This window comes from Oncorhynchus keta, chromosome 30 (genome assembly GCF_023373465.1).
Source record: "Oncorhynchus keta strain PuntledgeMale-10-30-2019 chromosome 30, Oket_V2, whole genome shotgun sequence".
Lineage (NCBI taxonomy): Eukaryota > Metazoa > Chordata > Actinopteri > Salmoniformes > Salmonidae > Oncorhynchus > Oncorhynchus keta.
The window spans coordinates 35582960-35607948 of record NC_068450.1 but is presented as its reverse complement, the minus strand read 5'-3'; the positions used below and the strand labels follow the sequence as shown (position 1 = coordinate 35607948).

Here is a 24989-nt window from a genome sequence, read left to right as displayed (position 1 = left end):
CGTGCACCAGCTGTCATTTACAAAAATACATAGTCTGCCCTCGTCTTACCAGACGCCGCTGTTCTATCCTGCCGGTACAGAGTACAACAGGTCAGCTGGTGATCGTGTCGTCGTTCAGCCACGACTCCATGAAGCATAAGATATTACAGTTTTGAATGTCCCGTTGGTACTTTAGTCTTCCGCGTAGGTCATCGATTTTATTCTCCAAAGATTGCACGTTTTCTAGCAGAGTGGAAGGAAGTGGGGTTTTATTCGATCGCCTATGAATTCTCAGAAGGCAGCCTGCCCTCTGGCCCCTTTTTCTGCTTCTCCTCTTCACGCAAATCACAGGGATTTGGGCCTGTTTCCGAGAAAGCAGTTTATCGCTCGCGTCGGGCTCGTCAGACTCATTAAAAGGGAAAAAAGGATTCTGCCAGTCACTTGTGAGTAATCGCAGTCCTGATATCCAGAAATTATTTTTGGTCATAAGAGACGGCAGCAGCAACATTATGTACAAAATAAGTTTTAAAAATAAGTTACAAACAATGCAAATAAACAAACAAAAAACACAATCGGTTGAGGACACAAAACATCTGCCTTCTTCGGCGCCATTTTAATAATATTGATATTAGATTTTGTGGTTAAATCTGATTACCCACTAGAAACTTTTTTGGACAAGGTTCTGGAGGGTAATTACAAATGTGGCCAATGTGGTCAATGCAGCTTTACATACAAATGCAACTTATTTACACACAGGACAAAGATTTAAGATCAAGGGTCTAATTACCTGCATGTCCACCAATGTTATTTAAATGTTGAAATAGCCTTGTGGTCTGTCTTACATAGGGAAAACCCATAGAAGCCTTAAGACACGGATCAATGAACAACGCAGCAATATACGGACAGGTAAGACAACGAATCTGGTTGCTGCTCATTTTGCACAAGCTGGACATCCTATTAGTTCTCTGGGATACATTAGAATAGAAATTGTCAATATGTCACGCAGGGGAGGAGACATTGAGAGGAAACTTCTTCTAAGGGAATCATCCTGGATCCACAGGCTGAACACTGTCTCCTCTTGGCCTTAACGAGAGGTTTGACTTGAAACTGTTTTTATGTCAAAATGTAGTTACAATTAGAATTTGTTTTAAATGTGTATGTATATTGATCACATTCCCTGTGTATGATCATATATTTTGATACACTGAATTGTAATATTGTGAAACTGTCATACATTGTTTACCTGTTTTTTCAGGAAGTGATGTCACTGAGTACTTCCCCTATATATAGGACCTTCCACCCCGACCTGGGATATGGATGCCTGATGAAGACCCAAGGGTCGAAAACATTATTATAAATAAATATAACCTAGGAGAATGAGAAACAGTGTGCAACGTTTTCTTTGTGTTTTCCATGAGTTTGTCTACAACTCCAGCACCTGTGGAAAGTATCTGGATGTGCGTATGTTCTTCAGCGTTTGTCCTCTCATAATTATCCAAGCAATCTGAACCCTGGTACCTTCCAGTACACAAACAGCAACTCATACTATGGAATGCGGTCTTTAGGTTTTATCACCAAAGGCATTGTAAATCCACTGTCGGCATTAAGCCCCAGAGGACCAACTCAGAAGACAACGCACAGATGAGTGTTCTAAGAACCCTATTCTATTCCATAAAACAACCATTTTATGCAATAACAGTATTATAACATAATTTTGCTCTCACAAGTGACAGCTAGAAGAGACCTGTCCAGCGTTCTCCAATGAGGTTGCAGGGCGGGCCCAATGGCTCAGTGGACACAGCAGAGAGAGAGAGAGAGAGAGAGAGAGAGAGAGAGCAATGACATGGTGCGCATATCTGCTCATATGTGACGTAGTAGGCAATTTTCAGAACTATTGGCTAAAAAGTATACAAAAGTACCAGAGAATCTGTAATGAATAGCTACATTAACTTACTCTGCTTGTCTGTGCTGAGAACCATCCATATTCTCCATTCTCCAAAATGGTTTCTATGATGAAAAAGCATTAGGAAAAGATATTAACAAATGTATGGAGAAAATGCTATGGTGGTAGCATTTCTGTTTTGTGGTATACCTCTGTGCAACTCCAAAATAAAATAGGAATCTTTCAAAAAGCTTTTGACCACGCTTTTACGTGTCTTAACTGTCTACAACAAAATGCAATGTCGTTGACCAGCTGCAGCATTGTTTCAAAGGGGCTCGCAATAATGGCCACAATCAATGCCATTAATACATTAGCATCTCCTGTAGAAAAAGTATGGCTCTGGTTACAATAATCAGTCTTACACCACCCTCTAGCGGACACACGATGAGCATCTCACGAAGGAGGCGCTTGACACCTAAATTACCTTGAACAGCGGCTAGCAGTATTGTAGAATTCTTTTCGGACGTTTTCCTATTTCAGCACCACATTGCATATTTATTTTTTGCTCTTTGAGGGTAAGTAATTTGAATATTTTCTGTCAATTTTTGACTTGTGTTGTTTTAATGGTTTTGTAGAAAGTGTTGTTATGGGTAGCAAATAAGACAGGCCAGTTTGTTTCGCCAGCTGGCCTCTTGTCGGCATAGCTAGCAAGATAAGCTACACAGTCTGCTTACTTTGGTGATATTTTTTTGGCCAGGACACTGGTAGAATAACAATTTATAACATTACCTGTGGCTACGCGATTCGAAAGTCAAAGTGTGAAATAATCATGTTAGATTTTGGGTGGACGAGTGTTTCTAGGTTGTGATTGCGGGCAGACAATTTTGATTTCTTTTAGCTAACGTTAGCTAGCTAGCTGGTTAAATTACATAGGATGCTAAATCAACGCTCAACTAGGGGTCGAGTAATGATATTGTCAGCCTGTGTATCTGTTTTAAAAAAATAAGGAGAAATTGCGATTTAAACAACAAAGCATAACCCCGCCACTGTTTTATTAAAAAGCTGCACTGGGTCTAGAGAAATGTAACCACTCTCATATTCAGACCGAGCTATGCAAGGGATGACAATCAGATTAAGGACTGACCATCCAATAATGAATGGGTATAGCTATATCATTAATAAAAGTCTAAATGGATGTAGCAATTCTAGATTGCTCCTTTTTAAAGTAACTGAAATTAAATTTAAACTAATTTATTCACAATTGATGTGTAACACTTGGCTGCGAATTGACTGGCGAATTGAATGGAGCAGCGGTAACAAATGTAAGTCTACCAGTAGAGACCGTTGCATTGATTGTATTGAATAATTTACAGCAAGTCAGTAAATCCTGCTTCTACACCTGCATTGCTTGCTGTTTGGGGTTTTAGGCTGTGTTTCTGTAGAGCACTTTGAGATATCAGCTGATGTAAGAAGGGCTATATAAATACATTTGATTTGAATCCTAAAACTGTTGATCAATCCACACATGCAGGCGCCATTTCACAAACCTCTACTTTTCTGAACAAAAATATAAATGCAGCATGTATAGTGTTGGTTTCATGAGCTGAAATAAAAGATCCCAAATGTTTCAAAACAACCACAAATATGTTGTGCACATGTGTTTACATCCCTGTTAGTGAGCATTTCTCCTTTGCCAAAATAATCCATCCACCTGACAGGTGTGGCAAATCAAGAAGCTGATCAAACAGCATGAGCACTACACAGGTGCACCTTGTGCTGGGGACAATAAAAGGCCACTGTCCAGTTTTGTCACAACACAATGCCACAGAGGTTTTGAGGGAATGTGCAATTCGCATTGCTGAACGTTGTGAACAGAGTGCCCCATCGTGGGGGTGGTGTTATGGTATGGGCAGGCATAAGCCACGGACAACAAACACAATTGCAATTTATGTCAATTTGAATACACAGAGATGCGTGACGAGATCCTGAGGTCCATTGTCATGCCATTCATCCGCCGCGCCATCACCTCATGTTTCAGCATGATAATGCATGGCCCCATGTTGCAACGATCTGTACACAATTCCTGAAAGCTGAAAATGTCAGTTATTTCATGACCTGCATACTCAGACATGTCACCCACTGAGCATGTTCGGGATGCTCTGGATCGACGTGTACGACAGAATGTTCCAGTTCCCGCCAATATCCAGCAACTTCGCACAACCAATGAAGAGGAGTGGGATAACTTTCCACAGGCCACAATCAACAGCCTGATCAGCTCTATTTGAAGGAGATGTGTTGCACTGCATGAGGAAAATGGTGGTCACACCAGATACTCACTGGTTTTCTGATCCACAGATGCATATCTGTGGGTATCTGCATATCTGTATTCCCAGTCATGTGAAATCCATAGATTAGGGCCTAATGAATTTATTTCAATTGACTGATTTCCTTATGAACTGTAAAATCTTTGAAATTGTTGCATTTTTATATTTTTGTTCAGTATACATAAGAGTTGAACAGGTCAGTCAGGGGCCATTGACCCTTGTCTAAGATCCTATTCCTTCTAAATGTTTGTCCCCTTCCAGTGTCCCTGTAAGTTGCAGCCCTGCATTCCAAAAAGGAAGACGAGTACTTCGCCATGAGCTCCGACGGGGATGGTAAGAGCCCAAGGCTTGCTTCACATACTTTCTGGGAAATGTGCAATGTCAACAGCATTTGTTTCCCGTGGACATGTTTGTAATAGAATGTGTTGTGTGTGTTGTAGGTGACATGGAGAATCAGGCTGAGCTGGAGGAAAAGACTAGGCTTATAAACCAGGTGTTGGAGCTTCAACACACTCTAGAAGGTGAGACGGCTGGATGTTTGCAGACCCATGAAAGCAGCGATAAATAATGTTAGTTATTGCAATTCCTTAAATCATTGTTGTTGTCAGACCTGTCGTCGCGTGTGGATGCGGTGAAGGAGGAGAACCTGAAGTTGAAGTCTGAGAACCAGGTTCTGGGTCAGTACATTGAGAACCTTATGTCTGCCTCCAGCGTGTTCCAGACCACTGACACCAAGAGCAAACGAAAATAAGGGACCAGACAAGAACTGCCACTGCCCTCCAAAACCAACCCCCCTCTACCTTCAGCCCTCCTAACCCAAATACCAGCCAATAACCCCCCTGAACTACAGCTGGTAGAGTTTATGCCTTTGTCGTCATGACATCCATAGCCCTAGACCCCCCCCCTCACTTCGCCACCTTTAAGATTTCTACAGTGAAGCTCAATTGTTTACATTGGGTTACTTTTTAACTTTTCTATTTATGTTACAGTATTATTGCCATTGTTACACAGTTGTTGTATCCGACTTTGTTATTTCTGGGTGTATATGTTTATTTTACTACACATAACCTCGCCTGAAGGAAGAGACGAGGGAACCGTGTCATTTCAGATTGCCTAGTAGTCTAAATAGGCTTGCAAAATTACGGTAACTTTCCCAAAAGTCTGTTTTTCTAGAAATCTCAAGACTATTGCCAGATTTCCTGCTTATCCACTTCTAATTGCAGGAATCTTCCAACCAGGATTTCTGGAAAACCCAGGGAATTTGGAGAAAGTTACTGGAATTATGCAACCCTAAGGGCTCTCTCTATTCAATCCGCATCGAAGTTTAGCTTAACAACGTGATTCAAATTTAAAGGCAATGTTCCGGCTTTAGCAGAGACCTCATTCACGGTAAACGCTGCATATGTCGGCTCAGAGGGAAATTACCTTTACATTTCTATCGAGGAATCTGTAACACTTCCGCTTTACAGCTTGAATAGAGCATCATGGTTTAATATCGTATGTTTTAATATTGTTTGTCATATTATTAGACTATGCTTTTAGGTCTAGGCTTAATTGGAATGCTGACTCTCTCCACTGGCAAAGTTTTCATCAAACACACAAGATGTTAAATCAGAGTTCAGACCTTTTGTTTTTCTAAAATTAATTGTTATTGTATGAACAATTTGGGGCTTGCGCATGTGCATCAATGGTAGAGAAAGTTGCTTCGTTGCATTTGTCAGCCAGTGGAAGTCACCCTAAACCTTGGTGTGTAGCCGTTGTGTACATTATGTTCTTTTTAAATGCATTTGTTTTAATAAAAGTGTTTGATTTGCCTGTTGAGTGTATGTGGTGGTATTCCTCTCCTGTCTCCACATAGTCCTCTCTAAACCACATCTCCAGCTTCCACATGGGCTCTAAGGGTGCCCGGAAAAACAAATGAGGAACAGCCACCATTGAGTTTTGCATCTCACTGAGGTCATGCTGTAAATGTATCTGTTGACATGTCGAGGCATGTGTCCACAGCTAACGCAAGGCTCAGTGTCTCAACAGTCAGGAACATGTTCTTATAGTTAATATTATATTTCAAAATCTGTCATGTGCTGCTGGGTCCTGTGGTAGCCTGATTTTCAGTTGACAAACCAATCCCTAGACTGATTATTTTTAACCTTTATTTAACCAGGCAAGTCAGTTAAGAACATATTCTTATTTTCAATGACGGCCTGGGAACAGTGGATTAACTGCCTATGCCTGTTCAGGGGCAGAACGACAGATTTTCAGGGGCAGAACGAGAGATTTGTACCTTGTCAGCTCGGGGGTTTGAACTCGCAACCTTCCGGTTACTAGTCCAATGCCCTAGGCTACGCTGCCGCCCCATTGAACTTAAATGTATTGACCACAACATTTATTTATAAAGCCCTTTTTACGTCAGCTGACGTCAAAGTGCCTATACAGAAACCCAGGCTAAAACCTCAAACGGCAAGCAATGCAGATGTAAAAGCACGGTGGCTAGGAAAAACTCCCTAGGAAGGCAGAAACCTAGAGAGGAACCAGGCTATGAGGGGTGGCCAGTCCTCTTCTGGCTGTGCCGGGTGGAGAGTATAACAGTACATGGCCAAGATGTTCAAACGCTCATAGATGACCAGCAGGGTCAAATAACAATCACAGTGGTTGTAGAGGGTGCAACAGGTCAGCACCTCAGGTGTAAATGCTGGTTGGCTTTTCATAGCCGATCATTCAGAGTTAGAGATATCAGGTGCGGTAGAGCGAGAGGGTCGAAACAGCAGACACGGAACAAGGTAGGCGTGTATCCATTGAATTAGAAACGGAATTTCTCAGGGAGATTCTCAATTAGAACAAAGTCTGTCCTCTCCTCGAGTCCTCTGACCTGGAAACCGATAATTACCTAGCAGTGTCAATTTGGACGGAGGAGTTTACTTCTCTCCTCGATTGACTCTGCCGGCCTCGGATACACAAATGTATTCTCCCGGCAGCAAATATTTTGTTTTAATATCCGGAGGTGAGGATTGGCGCCAAACCCCATATTCTCCATAGAAGTGATTGTTGAGTTGACCCAGCTGCAAGACTTGTGCAGTATTAGTGCCCCCTGCTGGGGAACATTAGCGGCGACTGTCTGCAAGTCGAAGTAAACTCGAGACTAAACTTGGGGAGAAATTGAGCTAACAATACTACTTACTCATCAACTATAATATCTGTAGCTATTGTAAAGTCAGACAATTATAGTCTAGTTTGTAGAGTAGAGAGAACCTGTATTTTCTACCTATGAAATATGGAACACTTATCACAGGAGGTTGGTGGCAACATAATTGGGGAGGATGGGCTCGAGGTAATGACTGGAGCGGAATTGTATCAAATACATCAAACATGTGTTTGATGCCATTCCATTTACTCCGTTCCAGCCATTATTATGAGCCGTCCTCGCCTCCACTGCTACTTATACGTTAAAGGTTGGGGAAAAAATCAAGAGAATTTGTCAAGCAGTTAAATTGCTATCCACAATCAAGAATGCCTTCATGTTCTTTCTTTATATACAGCACATAGTACCTACGTGTGGAGTGACTGATCCCCATTGAAACAAGTAGACTTGCAGTTCAGTACCAGGGAAATGCACCTATGGCAAAATACTAACTTGTGGAATGAACCTGATTGACAGCATTTTGGCCAGAGACATGAACTTGCGCAAACAATGTAACTAGCACTCAATAATACAGCCATACAATCATTGCATCAGTCCACATCTTTTTCTCTCTCACACACACACACACACACACACACACACACACACACACACATTGCATTCATTACTGGCGGAGTGTATCAATCAAATCATCTCTTGCTGAATTGTCGTTGTTATACTCTAACATAGCCCTGTACACGTTAAATCACGTTTTCCCTCAAGAGAACGGAGACTAAAACCGCAGCTGAAAGCTGGTGTCCAGTATAAAGTCTTCCACAAACGTGGAAATGCTCAAATTGATTGACAAACTCATTTAGGAACACACCAACTGAAACTGTCTCTTCCAGATTCACATTATAGTCATGGGTTGAAAAACTATCCGAAGGGCGAAGAGAACATCCACAGTGTGTGTGTACTTCCATTCAGTAGCAGGTGAGACGGTTAGAGAAACTGCATTGACTATCCATGTCCAATAGAGGTCGCTGTTGGTCCAGTTGTGGAGTGTAACAGGTAGGGGGGAGGCAGCGCGGGAGCTCAGGTTCCTGCTGTTTCTTCCCGTCATCAAAGTTTAATAAATATCTGACAGACAGGGACAAGCATGAGCATTAACCAAACCTGTAATCCGACACAGAAACACACTCTCTCTAATGCCCCCCATAATCAGTCAAGAGTAATTAACACAATGCTTAGCATATTGCTGCTTTCTCTTTCTGTAACACACATGATTTCCAGGGCTCTATTTGTGACACTCGTTTGTCCACGGGTTGTGATTGACACCAGAGCTACTGAAGGTACCAAGACACACTGATGGTTATTGTAAATAAGTTCAGAGTTCCCTCTAAGTTAAGAGAGGGAACTATGTAGGAATGTGGCTCTGTTCATTAGAAATTGAAAGGTAATGTCCTATTGAGCTGACATATACGCCAGTTACCATGAATGCATTCTTCCCTAACGCAGGAATGTTGCCTTTAAATTTCAATCACACCGTTAATGCTGAACTTCTGCGATACGGACCGCAGAGAGCCCTTGTCATTCTCGTGAAACAAATCCACTTCCTCTTTCAGGACACAGCACCTACAAGCTGAATTTACACTAAATTCCTTTCACTTCCTCATTCGCGCACACAGCTCACCTCACTGAGCAGAACCCACACGTCAGAGTCGCTGTGTACCAGCAGACGTAAAGCAGAGATGGGCTGCATCTGTGCGTCTATCTGTCCCTCAGCCATCCCATCCACAAAGGAACCTACAAGCGTAAGACAAAACATGCAATAATATATTAGTCACTTGAATGTGGCATTATTCTGAAAACCCCGGGCAGAATATACAGTCTATTATAACAGCAATCGACTCTATATCCAGTCATGTACAAAACATCCCACAGTGGGCTATAACCTTTTAACAATTGGAGTTTCATATGAGACTATTGTCTATGAGGAATTATGTTGGTTATGTATGAATGGATTGGACTCTGACATCAATGGAAGGCTTCTAAGGTGTGTCCCTTTCTTTGTTCTCCTCTCTCTCTCTCTCTCTCTCTCTCTCTCTCTCTCTCTCTCTCTCTCTCTCTCTCTCTCACTAGTTACCACAGCCACAAAATTCTATATCATAAAAAGTCATATACATATAAACAAACATGTATTTTTGGTCTTAATTTAAGGTTAAGGTTAGGCATATGGTTAGCAGTGTGGTTAAGTTTAAATCACATTTTAAGAAGATAAATTGAAGAAATATGTTGGGTTTATGACTTTGTGGCAACTATTGACGATCGTTCTCACTTATAGCAGTGATCCACTATGCGACTAGCACGCTAGCTTCGCCCTCATGTTGGTGTTAGCAAGCAGGTTAGGTCGTGCTTGTTATCAACAGCCAATCCAGTAGGGGCTGGAAACTATATAGTAAGCTTTGATTGGTCAACAGCAATGCAACATCACAGAGTACGCAACATCGCAGAGTACGCAACAAAAGTTACACTTTCCCTAACTTTGGTCCCGCCTTGTTCACGCTCCCTCACCCATGTTTATGTCATCCAACGGTCCCCACCCACTTCGCTTCCCTTCATTGAAAACGAATGGGACTCAGTTATTTAATCTCCCCCAAAGTGCTAGATGGATTTCTGCCATTAAGGGGAACATTGACTTTAAATTTCAATCCCGCTTTAAAAGCTAAATGTTATTTTTCTTTTTTCTCCCTTTTTTAAATCACCAAGAGAATCCGTAATTAATCCCAGTCCTACTGCTGTTGCCGCCCTAGGTCTAGTATTTCTAAGACTACTTCTCGCTCTCGGCCTCCTTGTAACTCTATATCCGTCTCCCTTGGCTTTCCCTTCTTCTGGCTCTTCAACAATTGGGTCTTATATCAGGTGTGTACCAGCTAATTAATATAGAGCTGATGTCCCCCCCCCGTGTAAATGTCATTAGTATAATAAATAAAATCCCTGTCATAATCCATCTGTTTAAACCGACAATTGGTCTTCTCACAAACCTATATGACCCCAACATCAAAAGGTGAGACTCATGAACACATACAGTACCTTTGGAATGTATTCAGACCCCTTGACTTTTTCCACATTTAATTACATTACAGCCCTATTCTAAAATGTATTAAATAAATACAAATAAAAATCCTTGTCAATCTACACACAATACCCCAACTTGATTGGAGACCAACTGTGGTAAATTCAATTGTTTGGACCTGATTTGGAATGGCACACACCTCTTTCTATAAGGTCCCACAGTTGACAGTGCATGTCAGAGCAAAAACCAAGCCATGAGGTTGAAGGAATTGTGCGTGTCAGGATTGTGTAGGGGAACAGATCTGGGGAACGGTACCAAAACATTTCTGCAGCATTGAAGATCTTCAAGAACACAGTGGCCTCCATCATTCTTAAATGGAAGAAGTTTGGAACCACCAAAACTCTTCCTAGAGCTGGCCCCCCAGCCAAACTGAGCAATCGGGAGAGAAGGGCCTTGGTCAGGGAGGTGACCAAGAACCCGATGGTCACTCTGACAGAGCTCTAGAGTTCCTTTGTGGAGATGGGAGAACCACCATCTCTGCAGCACTCCACCAATCAGGCCTTTATGGTAGAGTGGCCAGACGGAAGCAACTCCTCAGTAAAAGCCACATGACAGCCTGCTTGGAGTTTGCCAAAAGGCATCTAAAGGACTGAGAAACAAGATTATCTGGTTTGATGAAGTATGGTGGTGGCAGCATCATGCTGTGGGGATGTTTTTCAGCGGCAGGGATTGGGAGACTAGTCAGGATTTAGGAAAAGATGAACGGAGGAAGGTACAGAGAGATCCTTGATGAAAACCTGCTCCAGAGCGCTCAGGACCTCATACTTGGGCGAAGGTTCACCATCCAACAGGACAACAACCTTAAGCACACAGCCAAGACAACGCAGGAGTGGCTTTGGGACAAGTCTCTGAATGTCCTTGTATGGTCCAGCCAGAGCCCGGACTCAAAACCGATCAAACATCTCTGGAGAGACCTGAAAATAGCTGTACAGCAATGCTCCCCATTCAACCTGACAGACATTGAGAGGATCTGCAGAGAATAATGTGAGAAACTCTCCAAATACAGGTGTGCCAAGCTTGTAGCGTCATACCGAAGAAGACTCAAGACTGTAATCGCTGCCAAAGGTGCTTCAACAAAGTACTGAGTAAAGAATCTGAATACTTAAGTAAGTGTAATATTTCAGATTTATATTTTTAATTAAATGTGCAACCATTTCTAAAAAACTGTTTTTGCTTTGTCATTACAGGGTATTGTGTGTAGCTTGATGAGGGGGAATTAAACAAAATAAAAAACATTTTACAATAAGGCTGTGACGTAACAAGTCAAGGGGTCTGAATACTTACCCAATGCACTGTATATGGTCAGTGTTATACTCTATGACCCCCACAAGCTTCACAGGCTTCGTCTGGTGTCGGTACCGCCAATGTGTTAACTTCTGTCTGTAGCGTCCTAACAGTTTGGCCTACAAACTAATATGGCCTCGCCATCGCAATCTGACACTCTCACAAACATGTACATGTCAGTTGTTTTGTTCTACAACGCCCACAAGCCTCACAAGACAGAAGGTAACCCGGGAGCAGTTTTTAAAAAGTGAATGATATGTAAGTACTCTAGTGCCAAAAAAAAGGGGTTAAATATGGGTCAATTTGGGGGGTGGGGGGTGTAATTTCCTGGGCTTTGTCAGATCTCTTAGACATAGGACAGCCACTTCAAAACATAATTCCTTTATTTTAATTGTATTTTTTATGAATATGTTATTCAATGTGTTTCTATGGGCTAATACTGTAGCAGTAAGGCTAAATTCAATGTTTCATCAAATGACTATTGTAGCTGGAAACAGCTGAACCATCACTCCTGTGTTCCAATGGCACATTGTGTTAGCTAATCCAAGTTTATACTTTTAAAAGGCTAATTGATCATTAGAAAACACTTTTGTAATTATGTTAGCACAGCTGAAAATGGTTGTTCTGATAAAAGAAGCAATAAAACTGGCCTTCCTTAGACTAGTTTAATATCTGGAGCATCAGCATTTCTGGGTTCCATTACAGGCCTAAAATGGCCAGAAACAAAGTACTTTCTTCTGAAACTCGTCAGTCTATTCTTGTTCTGAGAAATGAAGGCTATTCCATGTGAGAAATTGCCAAGAAACTGAAGATCTCGTACAACGCTGTGTACTACTCCCTTCACAGAACAGCGCAAACTGGCTCTAACCAAAATAGAAAGTGGAGTGGGAGGCCCCGGTGCACAACTGAGCAAGAGGACGAGTACATTAGAGTGTCTAGTTTGAGAAACAGGCGCCTTATAAGTCCTCAACTGGCAGCAAAGTTAAAACCATATCTCTGGCCAGTGTCTGTTCTTTTGCCAATCTTAATCTTTTATTTTTATTGGCCAGTCTGAGATATGTTTTTTTCTTTGTAACTCTGCCTAGTAGGCCAGAATCCCGGAGACGCCTCTTCCTTGTTGACGTTGAGACTGGTGTTTTGTGGTCATATTAGTTCTTAGGCCAAACTGTTAGGATACTACAGACAGAAGTTGACACATTAGCGATACCGACTTCAGACGAGGCCCGTGAAGCATATGGGGAAATGTAAATGTAAAACACTGAACATGTAAAAATCTGCCGTTTCCAGCTAGGATAATTTACAATATTAACAATGTCTACACTGTATTTCTAATCAGTTTGATGTTATTTTAAATGGACAAAAAAAAAGCTTTTCTTTCAAAAACAAGAACATTTCTAAGTGATCAAACTTTTTTCTTTTTTTCTTCTTCATTAGGAAGTTGTGTAAATGTCAGATGTTTCCTGATTGATGTGGTGCTATTGTATATCATACCATTTGAAACGGCTGTTTCTCAGCTTTCAAAATATGTATCATGTTTTTGACACCAGCAAGTGATGCTCATTAATGCACACGAAGGTCATGGTCTCAGTAAATTCAGGAATTCCTAAACTCAACTATCGATGACGCAATAATGCCAATATAGCGATTTACAGTTACAATTCGCTGGATTTCTAAAGCCTAGTGTTTCCATTCCCCTTTGAGGTGATTTATGATTCAGCAAAGCTTAGTCATTCCTTCTCTCTCTATTTGCGCTATCTCAATCACAGAAGGCATTAAGAGGGCCAAAGGTACACTTATACAGACAACCAACCGCCACCACACAGACACTACCAGGGTAGAGTCCGATAGCTATTCTAGTTATTGTATTTCTATGATTCCGAATAATCCAGACACAGAACAACACCTTGATGGAGGTGTGTCTGCCCCGTCTTACCCTGGCAAGTGCTTGTGTCTATAAGGCCAGAGATGACAGAGAAACTACTAGCAATAAAAGGAGATCAGAGCTTTTTCCGACCACATCACCTGACCAGGAATAAGAATATTCAAACTCATGTACCAATCACTATGAAGCCTCCGTAAGATCCTTCGTATTGAGGAGACTGGCCACCCACCAGTCTGTCACTCACCGAGCTCTGGAGAGGAAAAACACATGTTAAACTGGGTTAAAATGGACCTCTGTTTTCACTATCTCAGGTCGCGTTCAGCAGAGCTGTGTAACGCAACATCTATGTCCATAGTCATTGCACTATGACGATGGTTCTGCTCCACAGTACTATACAAATAAAGTTATATTTGAATAGTTCTACGAAACACAGCCATTAGGTAACGGAAGTTTCTATGGAGTACAGTCATTCAAATGAGTATCATTTTAAATAGCCACACAAACACGATATGAGCAGAAGTCTATAGAACACTTCCACTATAACACTAGAACTAGAATGGGAATGTTTAAGATACATAAAGTTCATAGTCATTTAAGAGTAATTAACACATAGCTCAGCATATTTATATGTTTTCCCATCTGTAATACACTCGATTTCCAGTGTTCTATTGTGTGAGACTCACAAGTCACCAGACTAGTTACTGAATGTCAGGGATTGTGCTCATATCGTTTGATAGTGATTGACGTCAGAGCTACTGAAGGTACCAGGACACACTGATGATTATATCGATGACATTATGAACAACGTGTGACTCTTTCATTTTTTACTTTGTATAAGACTGTAGTGTAGTATGGACAGGAGTGAAAGTTTCATATTTTGTGTTGATTTATCTCAAACACACACACAGAGATAGGCCATCAACGTGTTAGCAGATAGCATGTGGTGGTTGGTGTTTCCTGTCATCTTGTTACATAGTCCCCAGGATCTGACACCTGAGTGTCACATCAGTCTCTTAGACCAGCTCCATGACACTGCAGTCACCAGAGAACTCTCTCTCTCTCTCTCTCTCTCTCTCTCTCTCTCTCTCTCTCTCTCTCTCTCTCACACTCACTCACTCACTCACTCACTCACTCACTCACTCACTCACTCACTCTCCAGTTAGTATGACCTCCATGGCACTCACATCACTAGGGAGCACCTCCACAGTGGTGTTATAAAACTTGTCTCCGTTGATCTCAATGTTTCCGCTGCGAAACAGGTACCTGGAGAGACAAGATTGGATCATCGGAGTCATTACCTACTGTAGAATTGCAACAGTTGGGCTGACTGGTCAAAATAGAATACACCTCTGTCATATATCCCTCTCATACCATAAATGACCACGATCAACAAGTGTCAACTAACTCAATACCTACAATGTATTTGCTCATAACTCGTAATTTCCTTTAACTCCATTCTAGTTGCTTTGAGACATTCCCTGTGTGTCTAATCACAGTGTGGTATTAAATCAAATAACATGTTCTTGATCGCATACACATATTTAGCGGATGTTGCGGGTGTAGAATTGTCCATTGTGAGAGAGGGTGTGACAAGTGGAAGGCAAAGTCCTGTTCCACAACCTTTATACAGGCAAGCAGACAGAGGGAATGGGAGTCAGCGTCGGGAAGGACAGTTTTTTAAATGCGACCTGTGGTTGAAGTTCAAATAAAAGTGTGTGTGTGTGTGTGTGTGTGTGTGTGTGTGTGTGTGTGTGTGTGTGTGTGTGTGTGTGTGTGTGTGTGTGTGTGTGTGTGTGTGTGTGTGTGTGTGTGTGTGTGTGTGTGTGTGTGTGTGTGTGTGTGTGTGTGTGTGTGTGTGTGTGTGTGTGTGTGTGTGAGATGAAACAGCTAGCTCACTAGTCTTTACCTGATTTGAATTTGTTCTGCTGCAGACAAACAACCGGACTTACACGTCCCCCTATCCCGTCCCTGACCATGATAGCAAATCCAAAGTCATTTATCGTATTCATTTCCAACGCAGTTCGTTACATTTAAAGCTACAATAGAGAAACAAGTCTGAAAATAAAAAGTTATTAAAGAAAGAAAATACCACCAATCTCTAAGGGTTATTTTTTCACAAGAGGACAAAGGGATACCGATATCTGTTCACGTGCCTGGTGTTCACGTTCACGTGCCTGGTATTCACGTTCACGTGCCTGGTGTTCACGTTCACGTGCCTGGTGTTCACGTTCACGTGCCTGGTGTTCACGTTCACGTGCCTGGTGTTCACGTTCACGTGCCTGGTGTTCACGTTCACGTGCCTGGTGTTCACGTTCACGTGCCTGGTGTAGGCTACTGTGGGAGTGTGTGTGTGTCCACTGACCCGGTGACAGTGAGTGGCTGCGGGAAGCTGAGCAGGATGAAGTCTTCAGCGGTAGGGGTCAGGCCCCAGAAGAAGTCCTGGCCCTCGTAGGCCCTCTCCAGGGTGTGCTGCTGGTAGTGCTTCAGACTAGTGCTCAGCTCTGCACGGGGGTTGCTGTGGGCAGCAAACAGTGGCGCCTTCCCAAAGTCCTTATCCTGCTCAAACACAATGGAGAGAGAGAGACATTTGAATTATAACTGCCACTAACTGAGTTTATCTTGCACAAACACACCAGAGAGAGATAATCTTACTTTCAGTTTCTGTACTTTCCCAGGCAGAGAGGAGTGAAGGCCTACATGTTGAAACAGAGAGGGTTTATATCTCAGCTTGAGCAGGCCCTTCTGCAGGTTGCAGTCTTTCTGGATGGGACAAAACGAGATGAAAAGCCCATCAACTCTCCATCCAATAAAGGAATTGTTCACTCAGAAGGTTTGTGAGATGCGTGGACTCTACATTAGATCATCGTTTGCATTTCATTCTCTTGAACAGAATACTTTATTTTGCTGAGCACAACTCACCGCATCTTTTTCTGGGTTGCAAGCCTTCACCCACAGAATGTGGTCCAACAGCCAATCAATGGGCTTGTCTTTGTGGAACATCAGAAAGAACTCTGCTATCATTGGTAGATCACAGGCTCGGAACATCTTGCCTGATGCAGACACAAACACACACACAAACCCATAAATGAAAATAAAATGACTTTATGACAAGGAAGTAGAGTCATGAGTGTATTGTACCTACCAGTGGAGGCTGGTGAGGGGAGGACGGCTCATAATAATGGCTGGAATGGAGTAAATGGAATGGCATCAAACACATGGTTTCCATTCACTCCATTCCAGCCATTATTATGAGCCGTCCTCCCCTCACCAGCCTCCACTGGTACATATCCACATCTGTGAGTGTAAATAACCTCATTAACTAAAGGTAATAAATAAACTGCATGTGTTCACCTGCTTTCGTTTCCACCGTTGTCGTGCAGTAGAAACAAGTGTTAATCTAAAAACGATCAACTACGACCTCCTTTTCCAGACACACACACACGAGCACAGACTCACCGATGAAGCCGAGCTGAGAGAACTCCAGCAACATCCAGTCATCCGAGGCCAGTGATCTGACGTATGTTTTCATGGCCTGAGAGTAGCCAGGCTTAGCCACAATGTCATCTTCCAACTGAGAACACATATTTTTTCCAATGAGGATGTGTTCATAAAAATATGATTTCAATTCACTTTCTAAATTCACATTTAAATGGAACAACTCACATGCAGTTAAACAGACAGACTGACTGACCAATCAGAGAAGTTTAACTCTGACCCCCCACCTGTACATAGTAGGTTCCCTTCTCATGTGCGTAGAGCATCAGGAAGCTGTAGTCCAAGTTCTGCTTGGTGCGCCATCTGAAAACAACCGCAATACAAACCACTTACTGCGGGCATACATGATGTGTTAGACTTTTTTCTTTTCATGATTTTAAGACCACACATCTGTATGTGTTGGGTTGGGTTGTGTTTGGTTGTGCGTGCGTCCGTTTCTCACTTGACTCTATCCTTGGAGTCTCCAAAGGTTTCCCTGAGTCTGCGGAAGTTGGGGTAGAAGTACTGAGAAGGGGACACTACCTCCAACAGGCCTGAGTGCACATCCTTAGGAAAACTACAGCCACACACAACAGGCAAACACACAGGTAAACTACAAACCACATTGAAGAAAGACTAACAACAACAACAAAAAAAACAGCCAAAACAGTCCAACTAAAATCCCAAACAACCAAAATGTCTCACTTATGCTTTATGAGTTCTGCTACGGCGTTGACGTATCCTGCATCCGTCTGAAATAAAGAGACAGAGAGAAGGGGAAATGAATGAGAAGGGGGAATCCAGTGAAAGTTTAAACATGAGGTCATATATTACTAAGAGTGGTGTGTTCGTGTGCAATAGAATCAGTGTAGATGAAACATGAGAGGTACAATACACTGAAGGTGTCTTGTGTCTTGACTCCCGTGTGTGCTCATATCCTCAGACACACAACCACTACACAACCACCACACAACCACTACGCAAAGTTACCATCAATTGGGCAAACCTTTGAGTTGGAATGCAAACATGCAACGCAGTTGCAGGGTAGTTGTGACGCGAGCGATCACAGTTGAACATTAGGAGCTGAAACGGCCTTTGGTCTTGAAATCAAGAACAGGAAATTCCTGTTACGTGCCCGTCAGTTTCTGTAGTTCAATTCTAGTGTTAAAGCATACACACCTCAGGTCCTGAAAGGCATGGTCACACATTCAATAGGTTGAGCAGGTCTTTTGTTAGAAACTAATCACTTTCTTTTTCTCATTCTAATCCCTCCATTTTCTGCTTTAAAATTATAATAATATGTCGATTAGAGTTTAGGGAGAGACCTGGCCAAAGTCTGGGTCCCCAACCTACATTTATTTAATTTTTATTCAGCTAGGCAAGTCAGTTAAGAAAAAAAGATTATTTACAATGACGGCCTACATCGGCCAAACCCTAACCCGGATGACACTGGGCCAATTGTGCACCGCCCTATGGGACTCCCAATCACAGCCAGTTGTGATACAGCCTGGAATCAAACCAGGGTCTGTAATAACGCCTCTAGCAAGGAGATGCAGTGCCTTAGACCGCCGCGCCACTCGGGAGCACACAATACCCCATCTACAAAGTCCCTTCCTCTTATGCTTAACATCTAGAAAGACACTTCTAAATGATCTGATGGGGCCCCAATTGTTATTGACTTTAAGTGAGGTTTGATTGGCAAAGACTGTCACGTGTGTCCATGTGCCTCTATCAGGGTACGTGAGCAAGTTACCTCGGCAACAAAGACGATGATGACGGTGTCTTCTCGTTCAGAAGGTGAAAGGCCGTAGAGGAGGGAGTTCAGGGTGCTAACCAAGTAGCTCTGCTTCTGACGCTTCACCGTAGGGATCCCCAATACCAGGGACACTGACGCATACGCACACACACAGGGAGGGAAGGACGGAAAGAACACAGTAAATAGCCTTATCTGCTGCAGATTTCACATTTCCAGAGCTATTGATAACACAGGTGGCGTTATGGTAAAGAAGGAATAAGGTCCACACAGAGCAGGGAGGGTGAGGTGGGTGGATAGAGGTCACACCAGGTTGTGTAGCCTCTCACTTTAACACAAGCCCTCCTGTCTGTCAAAGAGAACATGTTTACGCAGACACATTTTTACATGTAATACATTTCTACACACACACACACACACACACCAGGGATTAAGACAGATGGAAGTGTCTTTCACCTCCAGTCCGGCCCTTTCCCAGGACGACGTTAGGATTCAGGCTGTCTGCGTGGTCCCGTAGGTGTGGCAGGTAGAGGTAGGCATTGGGCAGTCTGGAGGAAAGCAGACCGAGTCTTCTCTTTATCAGTCCTTCTACACTCCACACCACCAGAAACCAAACCAAACACACAACGAACGGTCAGACATAAAACACACTTAATGCTTTTATTTTACAGCAGCAAATGACCTGTGAGAGGTCATTTGATTAGCATTGTTGGCAATGTTTAAAAGGCTTATCTTGGATTCACAAAAGTAAACAAACTTGGGAGGAGAGAGAGAGATGCAAATAAGGAAAGAGAAAGAAAGAAAGAAAGAAAGAAAGAAAGAAAGAAAGAAAGAAAGAAAGGAGAGAGAGGACAAAAAGGAGAGAAAGAAAGAGATAGGGAAAACACTGCCATGGACCAAAAACATGTGGATTCAGGAGGGGTAGTTTGATTTCTGCCCGTCTGTGACCAGCACTGAACATGAATTGAAAGTAAAGGATCGTCCTCAAACTGGATCCACAAAGTACAACGAGCCTTTACATGGATGACAACATGGCTGTCCTGTCACCTATGATCTAAATGTATACTGATGATAACTTGTCTCTGTCACCTCACCTGTGACATTAGTGGAGGAGTTGTTGTTCGCTATGGTGAGGTTCCTCAGGCTGGTCAGCAGACTGCTGAGCTCCCTGTACACCAGCTCCCCCCTGGACTCTGCAGCCAGCAGACGTTCATACAGCTGGATCATCTTAGGGTCGTAAGGGGGTTCACCCTTGTCTACCCACACACACAGAAACACGCACCCACACATGCATGACAGAAAGAGTCGGAGGAGAGTTTGAAACGTTAAGAGAGTGGATAACAGTTACAAGTCTATGTTTAATGCATGGATTTGAAAAAACTTTGAAAAAAGTATTGAGTAGTTGGCTGCAGGATAACAAAAGGTATAGCTCTGCAAACTACATGTACAGTAGAATAACCACACACACAAACACACACACGCTTACTCCTCCCCCCAAAATTAATTAAGATAATCCTCCCATAGCCCCATTCCACTGCCGGAATTTCCATGACAACCCCATTCATACAACATAGTTCCTCAAAGGACACTCCTGGTGTTTTAGTTGCCGGGTTAAAGCAGGAAAGGGGCAAGTGGAATGGTGTGTACATTTTCCAGAAAACAAGGAATTCACACTTTAGCAGTCTTTCTTTAAGTCATTGAAGTATTACATCATGTAAAACTGGTACCATGGTATAAAGTCACCATTACTTTTACTCTGTGTGTGTGTATGTGAGAGAGAGAGAGAGAGAGAGAGAGGGGGGAGAGAGAGAGCGCGAGAAGAGAGAGAGGAGCTAGAATCAAATTGATGTTTGTCGCACCTGGTGTACATTTCTGATTGTAAGAACAGATTGAGTGATCTGGTGTTGCAGAATCATGGAAATAGGCCTAACTCCAGATTGGAACCATTGGAAGGTATATACATTTGAAGTCAGAAGTTTACATACATTTAGGTTGGAGTCATTAAAACTCGTTTTTCAACCACTCCACAAATTTCTTGTTAACAAACTATAGTTTTGGCAAGTCGGTTAGGACATCTACTTTGTGCATGACACAAGTAATTTTTCCAACAATTGTTTACAGACAGATTATTTCACTTATAATTCACTGTATCACAATTCCAGTGGGTCAGAGGTTTACATACACTAAGTTGACTGTGCCTTTAAACAGCTTGGAAAACTCCAGAAAATTATGCCATGGCTTTAGAAGCTTCTGATAGGCTAATTGACATTATTTGAGTCAATTGGAGATGTACCTATGGATGTATTTCAAGGCCTACCTTCAAACTCAGTGTCTCTTTGATTGACATCATGGGAAAATCAAAAGAAATCAGCGAAGACCACTGAAAAAATATTGTAAACCTCCACAAGTCTGGTTCATTCTTGGGAGCAATTTCCAAACGCCTGAAAGTATCACATTCATCTGTACAAACATTAGTACGCAAGTATAAACACCATGGGACCATGCAGCCGTCATACCGCTCAGGAAGGAGATGCGCTCTGTCTCCTAAAGATGAATGTACTTTGGTGCGAAAAGTGCAAATCAATCCCAGAACAACAGCAAAGGACCTTGTGAAGGTGGGGACAAAGATCGTACTTTTTGGAGAAATCTCCTCTGGTCTGATGAAACAAAAATAGAACCGTTTGCCCATAATGACCATCGTTATGTTTGGAGGAAAAAGGGGGAGGCTTGCAAGCCGAAGAACACCACCCCAACCGTGAAGCACGGGGTGGCAGCATCGTGTTGTAGGGGTGCTTATCTGCAGGAGGGACTGGTGCACTTCACAAAATAGATGGCATCATGAGGCAACATCTCAAGACATCAGTAAGGAAGTTAAAACTTGGTCGCAAATGGGTCTTCCAAATGGACAATGACCCCAAGCATGCTTCCAAAGTTGTGGAAAAATGGCTTAAGGACAACAAAGTCAAGGTATTGGAGTGGCCATCACAAAGCCCTGACCTCAATCCTATAGAACATTTGTGGGCAGAACTGAAAAAGTGTGTGCGAGCAAGGAGGCCTACACACCTGACTCAGTTACACCGCTCTGTCAGGAGGAATGGCCCAAAATGTACTCAACTTATTGTGGGAAGCTTGTGGAAGACTACCCAAAACATTTGACCCAAGTTAAACAATTTAAAGGCTATGCTACCAAATACTAATTGAGTGTATGTAAACTTCTGCCCCACTGGGAATGTGATGAAATAAATAAAAGCTGAAGTAAAACATTCTCTCTACTATTATTCTGACATTTCACATTCTTAAAAGTAAGTGGTGATCCAAACTGACCTAAAACAGATTATTTTTACCAGGATTAAATGTCAGGAATTGGAAAAACTTTAAATGTATTTGGCTAAATCAATATATCAAATATACTGAACAAAAATATAAACGCAACATGTAAAGTATTGGTCCCATGTTTCATGAGCTGATATAAAAGATCCCAGAAATGTTCCATATGCACAAAAAGCTTATTTGTCTCAAATGCTGTGCACAAATTTGTTTACATTCCTGTTAGTGAGCATTTCTCCTTTGCCAAGATAATCCATCCACCTGACAGGTGTGGCATATCAAGAAGCTGATTAAACAGCATGATCATTACACAGGTGCACCCTGTGCTGGGGACAATAAAAGACCACTCTAAAATATGCAGTGTTGTCACACAACACAATGCCACATATGCGACTAATTTTGAGGGAGCACGCAATTGGCATGCTGACTGCAGGAATGTCCACCTGAGATGTTGCCAGAGAATTTAATGTTAATTTCTCGACCATGTTGTTTTAGAGAATTTGGCAGTACATCCAATCGGCCTCACAACCGAAGACCATGTGTAACCACGCCAGCCTAGGATCTGGCTTCTTCACCTGTGGGATTGTCTGAGCACAGCCACCCTGACAGCTGATGAAGCAGGAGTATTTCTGTCTGTAATAAAGCCCTTTTTGGGGGGGGGAACATATTCTTATTGGCTGGGCCTGGCTCCTCAGTGGGTGGGCCTATGCACTCCCAGGCCCACCCATGGCTGCGCCCCTGCCCAGTCATCATGTTATGCCCAGTCATGTTAAATCCATAGATTAGAGCCTAATGCATTTATTTAAATTGACTGATTTCCTTATATGAACTGTAACTCAGTAAAATCGTTGAAACTGTTGCATGTTTCGTTTATATTTTTGTTCAGTGTATTTATCTTTAAATATTACCATTCGAAAACAATAGAAAACTGATACAACAGTTCTGCACAAGCGTTTCACCTTTTGAAAGTTTGTAACCTAATTGAAAGTTTGTAGCCTAATAACTAGTGTTACACGTGCGACATTTTACCATTTCCATTATAAGCGGTGAACCAGGTTAGAGAGAGAAAAACAGAAGCCAGAAGACATCCAAGTTTGACATGAGTGAGCCTCATCTCATCTCTCAAACTGTCAATAGAAATATTCCGTCTGATTTTGGTCTAAAAGGAATACAGCGCTGCCGTTGCGTTCAAATGATAATCCACGCAGGTCACTCTCGCTCCTGTCATGACATTGCAAACTATGCAGCCCCAGGTTAGTCGTCAGAAAGTCCGTGCCCTGATGAAAGCCGGAAAGTCACTTCCTTATCTCTACATATAGTTTGACATACAACGACAACCCCTGGCTCGCCAACTAACTAACTCAGGACGTGTGACATTTTCCTGGAAAAGTGATGACACTTGAGCTGTACAGTCTTTCAATTGTGTTCTCAACCCCATCTGCTGGGCATATTTGGAACTGCGGGATTTTTATTCCAGAGTGGTTTGTTTTTCTACCAAGTCCTATCGAGAAAAACCAACAACTTGAAATGTCAATAGATGGATTGGTTGTTTAGCAACAAAATTAACGCGTGCGCAACTATTTAGGCTGACGCGTGCACAACTGGTTTAGGCTGTTGACAATATGTAAACTATATTTTATCTCCAAATGTTTATTGATTAAGGCCCTTCTCTCCCGATTGCTCAGTTTGGCCTGCCAGCCAGCTCTAGGAATTGTCAGGGTGGTTCCAAACTTGATGGAGGCCACTGTGTTCTTGGGGATCTTCAATGCTGCAGATATTTTTGGTACCCTTCCCCAGATCTGTGCCCCGACACAACCCTGTCTCTACGGACAATTCCTTTGACCTCATAGCTTGGTTTTTGTTCTGACATGCACTGTCAACTGTGGGACCTTATGTGTGTCAGAGTATGTGAGTGGAGTTGAGCAGTTGGAAACCAAATCATCGCTCTGGCGCTCCACTTCCTTTCCAGAGCTCCACTTCCTGACCAACAGCTCGCTAAAAACCGCTGTTCGCGCAAAGGAAAAAAATATTCTGCTCCAAATTCGCTTTATTCATTGAAATCACAATTTAACCAAAGCTCATCTATTTTTTGTGACTACCTGGACCTACCATTTGGTTTTGAAGTATTGAAACCAAACCATATGATTTTAATTACAACTATTTTAATAAACAACAGGAAAAGATGACGGTAAGAAACGTTCATAATTTCAAATAGGCTACATGTTGTATGCAAACACAGCATGCAAACACTCTAAATTGGCCAGGAGCCAGACAGGTACCCTATGAAGGAACGAAAATTAAATATTTAGGCTATATTATTTATATTATTTCAAGGCTATATCCAGTGGTGTAAAGTGCTTAAGTAAAAATACTTGAAAGTACTACTTAAGTCGTTTTTAGGGTATCTGTACTTCACTATTAATATTTTTGACAACTTTTACTTTTACTTCACTACATTCCTAAAGAAAATGTACTTTTTACTCATTTACATTTACATTTAAGTCATTTAGCAGACGCTCTTATCCAGAGCGACTTACAAATTGGTGCATTCACCTTATGACATCCAGTGGAACAGCCACTTTACAATAGTGCATCTAAATCTTTTAAGGGGGGGGTGAGAAGGATTACTTTATCCTATCCTAGGTATTCCTTAAAGAGGTGGGGTTTCAGGTGTCTCCGGAAGGTGGTGATTGACTCCGCTGTCCTGGCGTCGTGAGGGAGTGTGTTCCACCATTGGGGAGCCAGAGCAGCGAACAGTTTTGACTGGGCTGAGCGGGAACTGTACTTCCTCAGTGGTAGGGAGGCGAGCAGGCCAGAGGTGGATGAACGCAGT

The 24989-nt window shown here is 42.3% G+C and overlaps 2 protein-coding genes and 2 long non-coding RNA genes across 4 annotated transcripts; 2 read left to right on the top strand and 2 right to left on the bottom strand.

Annotated features, from left to right (window-relative positions):
- Positions 1-836: 836 nt before the first annotated feature.
- On the top strand, positions 837-1341 carry LOC127914000 (uncharacterized). The gene is made up of 3 exons (XR_008087576.1): positions 837-885; positions 986-1073; positions 1235-1341. It is a non-coding gene; the product is annotated as an uncharacterized LOC127914000 (long non-coding RNA).
- Positions 945-2132, bottom strand: LOC127913999 (uncharacterized). The gene is made up of 3 exons (XR_008087575.1): positions 1704-2132; positions 1223-1300; positions 945-1086 (listed from the first exon to the last, which is right to left on the bottom strand). It is a non-coding gene; the product is annotated as an uncharacterized LOC127913999 (long non-coding RNA).
- A 156-nt stretch (positions 2133-2288) lies between these two features.
- Positions 2289-6000, top strand: LOC118363476 (short coiled-coil protein B). The gene is made up of 4 exons (XM_035744366.2): positions 2289-2436; positions 4447-4518; positions 4626-4706; positions 4794-6000. Exons 2-4 carry the CDS (start codon positions 4500-4502, stop codon positions 4934-4936), a joined length of 243 nt encoding a protein of 80 aa, XP_035600259.1. The 5' UTR covers positions 2289-2436; positions 4447-4499; the 3' UTR covers positions 4937-6000.
- A 320-nt stretch (positions 6001-6320) lies between these two features.
- On the bottom strand, positions 6321-23517 carry LOC118363475 (alpha-1,3-mannosyl-glycoprotein 4-beta-N-acetylglucosaminyltransferase B-like). Its single transcript, XM_035744365.2, has 15 exons — positions 23186-23517; positions 19924-20085; positions 19286-19417; positions 18830-18963; positions 17782-17828; positions 17540-17653; positions 17325-17400; positions 17059-17173; positions 16522-16652; positions 16255-16362; positions 15965-16158; positions 14787-14865; positions 13777-13852; positions 8994-9106; positions 6321-8440 (listed from the first exon to the last, which is right to left on the bottom strand). The coding sequence occupies exons 1-15, from the start codon at positions 23268-23270 to the stop codon at positions 8423-8425; spliced, it is 1584 nt and encodes a 527-aa protein (XP_035600258.1). The 5' UTR covers positions 23271-23517; the 3' UTR covers positions 6321-8422.
- Between the last annotated feature and the right edge of the window lie 1472 nt (positions 23518-24989).